This window comes from Neomonachus schauinslandi, chromosome 6, assembly GCF_002201575.2.
Source record: "Neomonachus schauinslandi chromosome 6, ASM220157v2, whole genome shotgun sequence".
Taxonomy (NCBI): domain Eukaryota; kingdom Metazoa; phylum Chordata; class Mammalia; order Carnivora; family Phocidae; genus Neomonachus; species Neomonachus schauinslandi.
In genome coordinates, this window is record NC_058408.1 from 46,905,229 (window position 1) to 46,919,493 (window position 14,265).

A 14,265-nucleotide genomic window follows, 5' to 3' on the forward strand; every position below is an offset into this window, starting at 1 on the left:
CAAGTAAAAGATGACCCAGACGTCAAGGGTGGAGAGTACTTCAAAAAGTAGTGGGTTTTTTAATAGGACGAAGCATCTGTGAACAGCTTAGCTTAGAGCTGGGTTTGGAAATCTTTAGTGGTTTTAGCAAGAATCACTGAAGTAGATAAAAAGGACTTTTGACCATGAAATTGCAAATAAGAAGTGAATAGAAGATGAAAGGAAGAAAGATGGGTGGGTAAACCTACTAGGAGCTATTTATTCTTTCAAGAAAGGGAATATAGGAATCAGGGAAGCGTCTTGGTTTTGTTTTGCTTTCAGAATTTAAGAAGCTTGGACATTTATGTAGAAGTCTGAGGTAAAGGAAACAGTGTAGAAGGATAGATGGAAGATAAAGAAATAGATGGTTCATGGATAGAAAAAGATTCAGACCGAGACAGGACAGGACAAGATAAAAAACACAAGTGAAAGCTGCTCATCAGGGAGAGAAGAGATACTTCCTGAGACAGAAGAAAAGGTGGTCAGGATGATTCATGTTAATTTTCTCTTGAAAAGTATAGGTGAGAAGGTAAAGTTCAAAGGAAGGAATTCGGAAAGACTTGGATAAACAAATTACACTCTTGTGTTGTGTAAGTTTTTATATTCTGCTGACACATGACCATTACTTGACACAAATGAGGTAATACGGAAATATTTGGAGAAGCCCTAGACCTCCCAAAAAGTTTTCTGTGATCACAAAAGAGAATTTTATGTAGGACAAAGGCTTCCCTTGTAATTGCTACTACCTTTAGGGTGATTATTTCCGAAATCATTTTTGGATGATACTTGTTATTCATGGCATGTAAGTATTAGCCAACCAGTCAGCACAACTCTCTTCCCCAGTACAGCTTCATTTGTAGAATCCTGAGGGGTTATGGGCTCTTGACTGCCATGTTTGTATGGAAATACCATCTAAAGAGAAACGAGAGCAGCTCTACATCTGTAACAACAGGGCTCAGTTCATTAAACTGACTAAAATGGAATTCAAGAATGAGAACTTTCAGTTCGACAGTCTGAAGAATTTTTGCCACACTGAAAAATGAAACAATATTAGGAGATGTTGCCACATAAGAGGTGATAGACTAAAAGATCAAGATGTAAGTTAGAGAAAATATGTTGTTTGGGGCGGGGGGGGCACTGTGCTTGTCGTGTTCACTAGTGGGTCTCTCCAACTTACCACATATTTAATGACTAAATGAAGATTTGCATAAGTAACTGCATTTTGAGGGGGAAATGAATCTAGAGATTTCTTTACAGTTTTAGGCTATTCACTTTACAAATGTCAAGAGTCTTCTCAAGTCATTCCAAATTTTAGTTACTTTTGAGACTTGATTTTGACACCTATTTAGGCATAGAAATTCTATATGTTTACCCCTGAGGATGCTGATTTGGCAAGTCCTTGGAAGCCTGGCACTGATATTTTAAAACATTGGCTATGTGATTTGGAAGAAGGGATTGTACTGAGAATTCCTTGTGGAATTTTTTTTTTTTCAGATTTTATTTATTTATTTCAGAGAGTGCATGCATGTGAGTGAGCACACGCATGGGCAGGTCGGGGGAGGGAAAGGGGAGGTGGAGAGGGACAAACAGACTCTGAGCATGGAGCCCACAAGGGCTCAATCTCATGACCCGAGGTGAAATCAAGAGTGGGACAGTTGCTCAACCGCCTGAGCCACCCAGGCACCCCTCCTTGTGGACTTTTGACATGATTTAGCTGTTAACATTTCACACTTAGCCTAAAATGCATTCATATGAAGAGAATGATGTGTCCCATCATATAAATATGTTGAAAAATTAGAGGCAGATATTTTCAGATTTATAGAGAAATAAATTGAGGATCCTTTCATTCATTACATAACTATTTATAGAGGCCCTGCTATGTCTAAGACACTTAGTTTTAGAAACTTGGATAGACCCTGTATCTCTCAAACAATCTAAGCTGTATTTTTTATAGATATTTGGTGATTATACCAGGCTCGAGTTCAGAGTAAATCTTTTTGATTTATCTTTATCACAAGTTTTTGGGAAATATTACAAATCCAATTTATGTAATAAAGATCTTTTAAGAATTTTTATTGTTAAAAAAATTTTTTTTCAGAGCATGTGTTCCATTTTAGGTCTCTCATCAGTCTCCATTTGTTGACGTATAATTATTGTTAATTTGTCTCCAAAGAACTCTGAATCCAATAACAAATTATAATTTAATGTAAAGTGGAAGTAGTTTGATCTCTAAGAACTGAAATCTTATTTAAGAGATTAAGATAAAAACAATAAAACCTATCAGGGGAGAGGACACATTTTAAAATTCTAGTTCTGGTATTAATTGGGGGAACTGTGAACATTTATTTAAATTCATCAATCCTCTCTTAGAAGTATTGGAAGCTATTGTGTTTCTTCAAGGTAACAGCTTATGCACAGTTAACCAGCCCAGGCCTAGAGCATGGCAGGGACCCATTAAAAGTTAGTTTTTTCCTCTCCCTAAAGGAAAGATAAGTCATTATAATAGGCATTTTGATTTGAATGTCAAGGAAACAGGAGATTAAACTATGTGCTATTTTATGTACTCTTTGGTTGGATGACATGGTGGGTATTTATTGCTTTCATTATTTTGTTCTCTTGGTTCACTAGTTCAAAAAACCATGCTTTCCACATTCCAGGCATTTGCTAGTCATTGAGGCTGGAGAAGATGAATAAGCAAAGTTTTCCCTGGAGGAGGTCATAATTCAGTAAGGGAGACAGATACGTAAAGTCATACTTCATGTTCAGTATGGAGAGCTGTAATACTAGAGATATTGGTGCACAGGAAGGAGGGTGGTAACTGAATGTTTATTGTCTAAATATCAAACACCAAGGTAGTATCTACTGATTTCTGGTTTCATTAGAAGTGGTCAAATGGCTGGTGGCCAAGAATCTCCACAAGAAGGCATTTACCTTAAAGACTTCTTTCTCTCCAGAATTTCACCATCAGATTTAGATGCGCAGAAATTGAGACCTACAATTGGCAAGACTTAGGATTCTGCCCAGTTTGCAATGAACAAAACAAACCAAAAAAACCCACATTTGTCAGGAAAATTAGGCATTCAGAATAGGTTAGTTAAGACAGTGCATTTCCTACCTATAGATTATCATTATGGAAAGTCAAATTATCAGATTACTTGACTAGTATTACCTCTAGACAAGTCAGTTTATTTATTTATTTTTTTTTTAAAGATTTTATTTATTTATTTGAGACAGAGAGAATGAGAGAGACAGAGAGCACATGAGAGGGGGGAGGGTCGGAGGGAGAAGCAGGCTCCCTGCTGAGCAGGGAACCCGATGCGGGACTCGATCCCGGGACTCCAGGATCATGACCTGAGCCGAAGGCAGTTGCTTAACCAACTGAGCCACCCAGGCGCCCTCCAGACAAGTCAATTTATTTATATGGCTCAAATATGTTGTGTTCATTGGTCTCTGATAGTCTAATAGGAATTACCCATTCCCAGAGGCTAGACAGTGCACCATAAGCCTGGTAGGGCATCCTCCTCTCTGGATTGGGCATGGGAAATCCACTGTTTCCCCTGAGACCTCTCTTACTTTGCTTCCATTGTAGACCAGCTCCTTTCTGATTGATACATTCTTTCCTTAAATGGATTAATATCTTCAGTCAGATAATTAAGTAAACCAACTATTTCTAACATTCTTTTTTTTTTTTTTAATTTTTTATGACAAAGAGTACCTGCCTTCTTTGGAGACTACCATGTAATGCCCTTTCTCTTCACTAATCATCTTTTGTTTTCTTTATAGGTACATGTCAACCCTATATTCTCACCCTGATTTTCCAGAGAAAGGGCCAGAGGAGATTAATGAAGAGCTAATGAAAAATGTTAGCCACAGCCCCCTTTTACTTCTCACACCACAGAAAGTTAAAAGATATGTCGAGTCTCTATGGAAGAAGAAGAGCTCTGGACAACCTGTCACCTTTACTGATATCTTTGGGATGTTAATAGGAGAAACACTAATTCACAATGTAAGCTATGACTCAACCTACAGTCCTTTTAATACAAGTAGACCTTGTATATCATAATGTTTTAATAAAACAAAATGATATATTTTGTAAAAGTCACTTGATTCAGCGGATCCTATCAACAATGTTTACTGAGCATATATCTCCCTGCCAGATATAACACTACATTTCCAGCTAGTGCTCACTCATTCTGTGTAACAGTTTTGATGTATAGCGAAGTACTTTGTATTCTTTTTCTTTGGAAAAATACACATTTTAAACCTTAGCCCTCCACCCCCCACCTCAATGGCTGTCTTTTTAAATCAGGAGATGAATACAAGTAATATTTTAATCGCAGAGGAAAAATGGAGGTTGCCTAAAAGAGAGTCAGAAAAGGGAATCACATGGAAAAAGCCCATTTGACACATGACTACAGTGTGACTTTTCATCGGAAGATAAAGCAGAGGAGATAGAGTCTGTGCCAGGAGATCCGGGGTCCAAATTCTTTCTTCATAGTTTCATAGCTGCCACGTTGTTCTTCAGCTCAAATGTAGATGTAGCCTTTAAGGTTGTGGTTGTTTTTAGAATGAAGATAATTACCTCCCTAGAGCTCACTCTTGTTGTTTATTAGGACTCAGAGATTTCTAGAAAAAGTAAGACTTATTTTTATTATAAACATTTTAAATGTCTTGATAGGAAGTCCTATTTTAAATAGCTTTCTATCTGTGTTTGTTTCTATATTTAAAACCATGTCTTTATTTCTTTTGTGGACAGAGAATGAACATTACCTTGAGTAGTTTGAAGGAAAAAGTCAATTCTGGTCAATGCCCTTTACCTCTCTTCACCTGTCTCCATGTCAAACCCGATGTTTCAGAGCTAATGTTTGCAGGTATGTAATTTCCTCTTTCAAAACATTTCCTCGAACCCTTGAGCTGCGGTTTCTCATGAGTTTCATTAGCGGAAGATCATAAGCAATTTTAGTTGTCTGTTTCCATATATTTTCTGTAACATGAACACATTCAAAGATACAAGAAAATATTAAGCTAGGTGATTTTCTGGTTGTGGAGAATATTCCATGAAGTTAATTACTAATATATCTTCATTTAAATTAGTGAAATGGGAAATATAAAAAAGTCATGACTGTAATCTCCTCAATTTTAGTTACTCATTTCTCAAGGGCTTTTAACAAAATAGTGTGCCTAGTGCTTCCAGACAATGCATATTCTTTTGCTTACTGCTTATATTTTCATTAAATTGGACAACATGATATATGTTTATCATTCAAAGCACTGTTGTAATTTTTATAGTGCAGTACTTAAAAAGTACTAGTCCGTACTTGTGGCATCTGGTGAACAAAATGCCTCATTTTGTTAAATCTCAAATGTAAATATTTGTTTCTTCTGTAGCTTTGCTTCTCGTTGGATGCTCTCAGAGCATGTGATCTCATGCTTCCGGGGGCCTTTGGCAGTCCTAATCTGCAGGGTGGAAACATTTCTCACTATAGCTGGTAGGGCTCATTGTAATTTTAGGAAAAGGACCTCAGGGAAATCAGTCACACCATGAGCTTTAAAAAAAAAAAAAATCACTGTGAATGGCATGTAATTAACAGATTTATATCCAGAATCCTTTTGCAATTTTACAAAGTCTCACTTTTTTTCAACTGACCACTCGCAGGCAAGAAGAATTTTGAATTATTTGTAAAAAGCAGTGCACCTGGAATTCGTCCATTCAGATTTTTACCAGTTAGATTGTCTAAAATGTTCATCACGCTTACGGTTCAGAAATCACTTATCATATTTATTATTTTATTGAACTTTTGCTACAACTCAGGAAGTGAGGTATTTTTATCTCTGTTTCATAGAAGAAAAAAAAAACAAAACCTCAGAAAGATTAAATGACTTGCACATTGCCACACAGAAAGTAAGTAGCAGAGCTGAGATGTATTCTCGAAAATCCTTTGTTTTATAAAAATATTGGTTTCTCTGGTTACTGACTGTGTAGAATGTAGTAAGCCAGGTGCTAAGCATGAACTCCCCTCCCCACCACAGTATATTGCCCCCATTCTATCAGGCCTTATAATCTGGGAAATTTACAATAATTATCAAAGAAGTTAAGGCACAAGAAAGAAGTTACTATGCATTGTTCCTTGACCAAGTTACATGACGTCTTTTAGTCTGCTTCCACATCTGTTAAATAAGGATGAGCCTATCATATGTTTCTCTAAAAAAATGATATAAAGTATTCAAAGTACATAAAACAGTGGCACGCCCAACTTAAGTTTAAGTAAATCTTAAAAATTTAGTGCTCTATGAAAGCTGTATGAGAAATCAGAGGTCTGGATCTTAACTATAAATAGGTTTTATATATGAAAGGCAAATTTATTTATTGAATGGGGGTAAAGCATACATTCAGAGTCGGGGGTAACCATGGCATGCCCAGAAGTAATAAGGTGCAAGATCTTGATTGTAATGAAGTTCATAAAGAGAACTGAAGTTTATTCATATAGGAAAAGTAAGTGCCATGCTGAAATCGGTTTTGTTTTGTTTTTGCATTCCTACAGCTATTGTTTTGTGAGGTCTTGGAATGTTTGCAGATAGGTTGATAAATCCTACTAGTATGCTGGTCAAGTCTGTGCATAGCCAAATAAGCCATTTTACCCCAAAAGCACTATGATATAGTCAAACAAGCACTAGACTAATTTGGAAGCCTTGTCTTATTTCTAGGCTGAAATACCTTAGGTGGGTCATTTATCTCTCTGATTCTTATTTTCCTCATTATCAAAAAAAAAGGATATTAATAAACATCAGGTTTATCTTACAGAGCTATTAAGACAATCACACGAGGTAGGCAGAAGATGGAACATCATGAAGAGACATAAAATACAGTGTCATTACTATTGTTATGATTGTTATGACATTTTCATAGTCACCTTTTTTAATTCTGAACTTTGAGGCAGTAGCCACTCTCAGTGGAAAATCTGACCACAATCATTAAAGAACAAGTGAATGTTTTGGATTCATCTAGAGTGGGAAAGGCTGTTTTATGTACCTTTTGACCTTGATGTGTCTGATTTGGGCCATCTGCCTGACTGCGATATTGTTACTGAGATGAGAGATACACCATTAACCTTCATTGTTAAGCTTTTACAATAAGGAGGTTCAAAGCTATTTCTTCCAACAGAGTTGGACAAAGCCATCAAGCATTAGTTATGTGGATCTTGTACCCAGATAAGAGATTCAAAGGTGTTATGTTATGAGCTTCAAGTAGCTTGGGTTATGGGGTGGGGGGGGGGGGGGCAGGGAGGGGAGAGAGATGTCTGTATTACTTTAAAGTTTGCTTAGATTAAAAAATGGATATTCAGGGGGAAAAAATTTGAAATATTATCTGAATAATATTTTTAAAAGTCAAAGAACCAAATTATCTTAGTTTACAGAAGTTTTTATCAACTTTATTTCCACAATATCAGAGAATGTTTTTCTTCCCTTTAGAATAATTTTAAACATTTTCCTCTTTTGAAGATTTTAAACAAATAAACACTAGTTGTTTAAACTGTTAAATATTTTTTGATTCCTTCACTTCACTATGGTGCTTTCATTTTTACATTTCCATTGGTAATAAATTGCATTTATTGAGCACAACTTACGAACTCAACATCGTGTTAAATTCTTTGACAGATACTGTAAGAGTAAAGACATAGTATTATTCCTCAGGAAAGTTACAATCCCATTAACAAGACAAAAATAAAACATGGAAAATTAATGAGCCGTACACATAGAATCTTACGATCTCTTAAAGTGTGTAGAACTGACCTAAGAGTAAGATATCATAGAGCTTTAGTGCAATCATAAGAAAGACTTCATGTGGGTGATGGAACTCAGTTTTCAGTTGAACATGAAAAGGTCTATCAAGGGAGGTGAATGGTCCTCTTTGTGTGAAATAGCATGAGAAAATGCTCAGAAGGGAAGCCAAAGGTAGGTCTTGGAGAGCAGTAAAAAGAAACTAGCCTTAGTATGAATTGGTGAAGGTAGGTGGTACATTTGGGAAAACTATTAGTGCCAAGTTATAGAAAGATTTGAATTCCAGACAGAAATCTTTTTATTCAACGATGATGATAATGGGAAATTGGGGGCAGGGCAATAAAATTGTTTAAGTAGTGCTTCTGGAAAAAAAAAAGTATTTTGGTGATTCATATAGGTAGATTAGCAAGGAAAGAAATGGGAAGCAGCACTATCACTGTGCGTTTGTAATAAGGGCCTGGAATCAGGGAGATCCTGATAGGAAGAGATGAAGATGGATGTGAAAAGCCCAAAGGTTACCAGTGAGAGGTGGTAATGAATGGGTTTGATTGTGAGTGAGTAAAAGTTTCAGTTTAAAAAACTTCCTTTTTGGGGCTATAATAGCGTGGTTTACGGAAACAGGTAAGCTAGACTGGGAGGAAGGATGATGAGTTCCTTTCCAGGTAAGCATAGTGCAATGTGATGACAGTGTGTCTAAGTATAAATGCGCAGCAGGAAGTTGAAAACAAGTAGATGGAGGTACAAGAGAGATGTTCAAGTTTGAAATGTGCGAGTCAACAGCAAAAAGAATAATAGTCACATACTACTATAGTGGGTCCTTCAGTAAGGGCTAGAGAGCAAGCTTACCTTGAGAACGTCTGTAATTACTGTGTGCGCACACCACAGCATTAATAAAGAAGACATTAGTCGAGAAATTACTGTGTTTCAGTACCCAAGATAAGGAGATGAAATTCAGAGATGGGAAATTACTTGTAGTGATACAGAATTTTCCTAGCAACCTCTGGTTCATTGCTAGTCATGTCTCACTTAACTCCATGTACATCATTGTAAAGCACACCACTTTCTGATGAAAGGTATATGTGCTACTTGGCTTTGATTTGAAATGAATTATAATGTGTTCTCATCCCAACTGTGATTTCATAACTTCCTTGACAAAAGTAGAATGTAATGATCTGCCACAGACTAAACAATAAATATATGTCCACAATCCCTTTTCTAAAACTTTGGGGATAGATGTTTTGGAATTCAGAATATTTTAGATTTTAAAGTTAAAAAAATACTTACATTGTATATTACATAATACCGCCCTGAGATCTCATAGTCAAATAGAGTGATTTCTCTAATAGGATATGTCAATATTCATATTTAGTGAGATAGATAAAAAAATCAGCCTCGCATCATTTCAAGACTTTTTCTCTGCTGAATGAATTCAGGCCAGATTTTACCACCAAATGAATAGCAGAAAAATTTGTGGATGTTTGAGTTACTTGGATTTTGGATTGTTTGGATAGGCATGTAATGATTTCAGAAGGGGGGGATAAAGGAGAGCAGAGGCTTTTGGGTTAGGCAAGGGTGGATGGTTGTGGGACTTTACAGAGGGTGGCCAACGAAATTGGACCTTGAACTAAAGGTTAAGAAGGAGCAAGCCTTGTAATTGCATAAGGTAATAGCAAGCATAACGGCAATGAGATGTCATGGAGCTTTCTCTTTGAGGAACAGTAGGAAAATTTGTGTGGCTGAAGTGGAAAGAGCAAGACCAACATAATGGGAGGTTGGTTAGGACATGAGGTCAGGGAGCACCAACAAGACCATCATGAAGCCTTGTTGACCACATTTTTGTGTTTAGTGGAATGGGAAGCCATTGGAAAGCTTTCAACTGGCATTAGTGTGCTGTGATTTCTATTTTTAAAAATTCACTCTTGCTACAAGTATCAAAAAGATAGCAGGGGAATAGAGAAAAGATGTTGTAGAAGACTATTGTGGAGATCCAGGGAAGAGAGTATGGCAGCTTGTACCAGTAAGGGTACAAATGGATGGTGGTCCACGGTGGACAAATGGATAAGCAGCCTGTTAGTAACCATATCTGGTAAGAGAGCCTACGGAACTTGAGTTTTTGTATATAAGATATAAAGGGAAAAGAACGGTCAAGGATAAAATTTGAATAGTGGCATGAATATCTGAAAAGTAGTACCATTTACCAGGAAGGGGAGGACTGAGAGTAGCAAGTGAGGGAAGTAGAAATTAGAAACCAGGAATTCTTTTTGGATGCATAATTAGACACAGTGATAGCCATGGATATACATGAAATCTAATAGTGGCTACCATTTATAGAGTGATTAAAATGCGCTATGCCCTCTTCTAAGTTCTTTACATTTCTTTTTTTTTTAAAAGATTTTATTTATTTATTTGACAGAGAGACACAGCGAGAGAGGGAACACAAGCAGGGGGAGTGGGAGAGGGAGAAGCAGGCTTCCCGAGGAGCAGAGAGCCCGATGCGGGGCTCGATCCCAGGACCTGGGGATCATGACCTGAGCCGAAGGCAGACGCTCAACAACTGAGCCACCCAGGCGCCCCGGTTCTTTACGTTTCTATACACGTTAGATTTTCACAACAATTTTACAATCTCCTTATTTTATCCACATTCTATAGATTAGGGAACTAAAACACAAAGAACACAAGTAATCTACCGAAGCTGGCGTAGTTGGTAAGCAGCAAAACGGATTTGAACCACGGGCTCTGGCTCCATAGTCTCTGCTCCTCGAAAGTATGCTTTTTTGACCATAGTACCATGTGTTTGAGACACTCAGCATAAAAACTTTGTATTATAATCTTGAGTCAGAAGAATGATTAATAAGCAAAATTAAAGAAACATGAAGGAAAGGCAAATGTTAGAAAATACCTTCTTCCATTTCATAGTCTGCTTGCGTTATCAGAGTTTAATTTCTTCTATCTCCTTCGTAGATTTTACATCTGAGTTAGCAGTTTTCTGTTTTCCATTCTTTAGAATTAAGGTGGACTTCATAAAAGATGTCTGAGCTTTTAAATGCAAAAGATATTCAGTTTGTACAAATTAGGAGAGATCCGTTTGTGTTTTCATCTCAATAAGCTCTTTTCCCCCAACTTCTATATGGTGCTATAAACATAATAGGCATTTGGTTAATTTTTAAAAATATTTTAAATAAATGAAAATAATCAAGACATTGTTGGAGCGATCTTCAACTTTGCACATTTCTGTAGTATTTTCCTATAAACAGATTACACTCTTTTTAAATGCTTTCAGATTGGGTTGAATTTAGCCCGTATGAGATTGGCATGGCTAAATATGGTACTTTTATGGCTCCTGACTTATTTGGAAGCAAATTTTTTATGGGAACAGTTGTGAAGAAATATGAAGAAAATCCCTTGCATTTCTTAATGGGTAAGTGATCAAAATCTACCATTTGTTTGCTTGACTGTTTTAAATCTTGGAGCATTCTAAGTTATTCTCCATTTTTGCTTTATTTCAGGTGTCTGGGGCAGTGCCTTTTCTATACTGTTTAACAGAGTCTTGGGAGTTTCTGGCTCACAGAATAAAGGTTCCACAATGGAGGAAGAATTAGGTATTGTTAAAACATGTTTCTGCTGATCATATTGTGCTAAATTGATAAATTTTAACACGCATATATGGAAAATTAAATCACCATTAAGATTGTAATTGTTCTAAAGTTACCAATAACTTGATTAAATCAACTTAAGTATTTCCTAAGAATCATCTGTATATTACTTCTTAAGTATTATTCTGACACTGAGGTTTTGAAATTCGTAAGAACTATTGATTCCTAAGAATAATCTTTAACCGGAGCATCTTCATTCCTCTTTGTCATCATATATCTAAACATACTACTTGCATTAGAGAATATTCCTTTTATCAAATAGCAAATATTCCTTTTATCAAATCGCTTTTAAAAGATTAGATGCATCAGCAGTTGAACACAGTATGATACCTAAATTCATGCTTGCCAGCTCATTTACCTCTTAAATACTAACGCACTAGAATTCTGTTAGCTTCGTATAGCTGAGTCTTACCAAAAAGGAGGAAAAAATATTTCAAATTACATCTAGTAAATTAACACTAATGATTTTCTTTAAATCTAACTCATTGGCCCATAATAAATTAAAAAATAATATTTACAAAACTTGAAAAAGTAGACAGACTCAACTGAGGACCAGTGGTTTTCATTCTTTGTAAGATTAATGACAGGAACATTGGTTTTCGTTGATGAGTAAATTTGACTCAAAACAAACAAAATGAAACATCCATTCAGTGTCTCCCAGATGCCTTTCTAGCTGTTCCTTATGGCTATTTTGACTGGCTGTGGGAAGGAGCCGTGAATGCTAAATCTGAATTATGGGGCCAGCCCAGCAAGGGCTGGGAGGAGGGTCCTGTAGATTACCAGCACACTAACTACCTACTACCTCTTCTCTGTCCCTGAAGTATCACACAGCTATGTGAGGATAGAGTTCACAGAATAACGTAAATGACTTTTTCAACAGTACATTCATTTTCAAGAATACTTGCATGTAAAAAACTTAATGTAGGATTTATTTATTTATTTATTTTTTGACAAGCTGCCCTTACTTTTTCCAGGCAGTGACAGTTGATTTAATTAAGCTTTATATGCAAAAAAAAGAACACAATTGTAACATTAATTAATACACTACAAATTGGCTTCTAAGTAGTGTTATCATCCCTCCTGCAAAATTGATTTTAGCTGTTTGATATTGATATTAAGTGCACAGCAATTTTCCACAGTCCTTAATATTTTCTTTAGTAGTATCATTTGTATTTTGGGGTAGTTGTTCATACGTAATGGAGAAGTGATCCTATGATTGCGCTAGCACCAACAATTTTAAAATAAAAACAGTAAAGAAAGCGCTTTGTGCTTGAACTTGCTCCTGTCCTCTGAGCAGCACTGTTAACAAGAGGCCAAGGTATGTGGAACCTTTGAGCCTGCTTCAGCCTTAACTACAGAGCCCCATTCTCTCAAGAGTAACTGGGAGGCCAGGTGTCTCTTGCTCAAATGCTCTGACTTGACTTTTTTTTAAGATTTTATTTATTTATTTGAGAGAGAGAGAATGAGAGAGCGCACATGAGAGGGGGAAGGGTCAGAGGGAGAAGCAGACTCCCTGCCGAGCAGGGAGCCCGATGCGGGACTCAATCCCGGGACTCCAGGATCATGACCTGAGCCGAAGGCAGTCACTTAAACAACTGAGCCACCCAGGTGCCCATGACTTGACTTTTTTTAATGAACATTATACCCCACATGGATAAGTAGCCTGTTGGTGACTCTAATTTTATGGAAATAACTCTTCTCAAAATTTTGTGAAGATTTCAGAAGAAAAGAGAAAAAGAACAGATGGAGCACATGTCATGAGGCTTGCTTCTCTTGCTCCTTCTCTGTTGAATAATCTAGATAAACGTAGGGCTTGTTATTTTTTCTTCCTATGGCAGGAAGAGAATAGGGCTGAAATAACAGATCTGGGTGAGACAATGGCTGAAGGCCAAGGAAAAGGAGAGTGTTTATACTAAATAGTCTTCAGAATATTCTTTGTTGTGAGATGTTTCCTTTGGAGCCAGTGGTTTGGCAGCCTATTTACTTGTCCTGTGTGTCAGACTGAGGGGGAATATTGTGTACTCGAGATCCACTTGCCAGCAGGATGCGTGTTACCTCAGATTAGGTAAGGGTTTCCAGAAATGAGACCAGAGAGGTGACTGAGGGGAATCTGAAGACACCTGGTAACTCTTTCATCCATCAGTTGACTGAAGTCTACCTCTTAAAGGGGTGCTCAGAGGTGGTTTCTGTGTTTTCTTCCTCCCCTCTGAAGAAAGACATTATGGTAAATTGGACCATAACCTGATAACTCTAAATGAAATTCTTTACAGTCTCAAGGAATTTTGAATGTGAGCAATCTGTGCTTTTGGACAGATGGAGCTATATGTTCTACTACAATGATGGAAAAAAGATACACTCAAATATTTAGCTTTTCATCTCTTGAAAATATCTTTACAAAAAAGACGATGTTTTAGTGAGTCTTTTTTTTTTGTGAACCATTTTCTTAAATGAGAGTATCAAATAAGACCAAAAAAGAAAAAAAAAATGCTTACAGGAAGAAAATTTAGTTCTGCTAAAATACATATACGACTAGAAACACACCTAATGTACAGGACACCTAGAGCGGAGCATTTCTTAATACCACCCCTCTTCTATACAACCAAACTACTTTCTGTAATAGTCATGAAATGAAATAAATAATATTAGCTCATGAACATTATCTTTTATTGAATTTCATATGTGTAATCATGCCAGTAAAATTAAATAAAATCTAAAAATTAAAGTCAGCTTACTATCTCAAGCATTTAAAACCCTGCCATTATATACCCTCAATCATTCATGTATATGACATTTATGTAGGTATAGTAAACATATG

The 14,265-nt window shown here is 36.5% G+C and overlaps 1 protein-coding gene across 2 annotated transcripts in view; it reads left to right on the forward strand.

Moving 5' to 3' along the window:
* The window catches only part of PLA2G4A (phospholipase A2 group IVA), a 152,491-nt gene that overhangs the window by 101,964 nt on the left and 36,262 nt on the right, over nt 1-14,265 (forward strand). For both annotated transcript variants that reach the window (XM_044916394.1, XM_044916395.1), the window contains 4 exons: nt 3,802-4,024; nt 4,775-4,889; nt 11,078-11,215; nt 11,304-11,396. In XM_044916394.1, the coding sequence (XP_044772329.1) occupies nt 3,802-4,024; nt 4,775-4,889; nt 11,078-11,215; nt 11,304-11,396 (569 nt within the window). The remainder of the gene's footprint in view (nt 1-3,801; nt 4,025-4,774; nt 4,890-11,077; nt 11,216-11,303; nt 11,397-14,265) is intronic.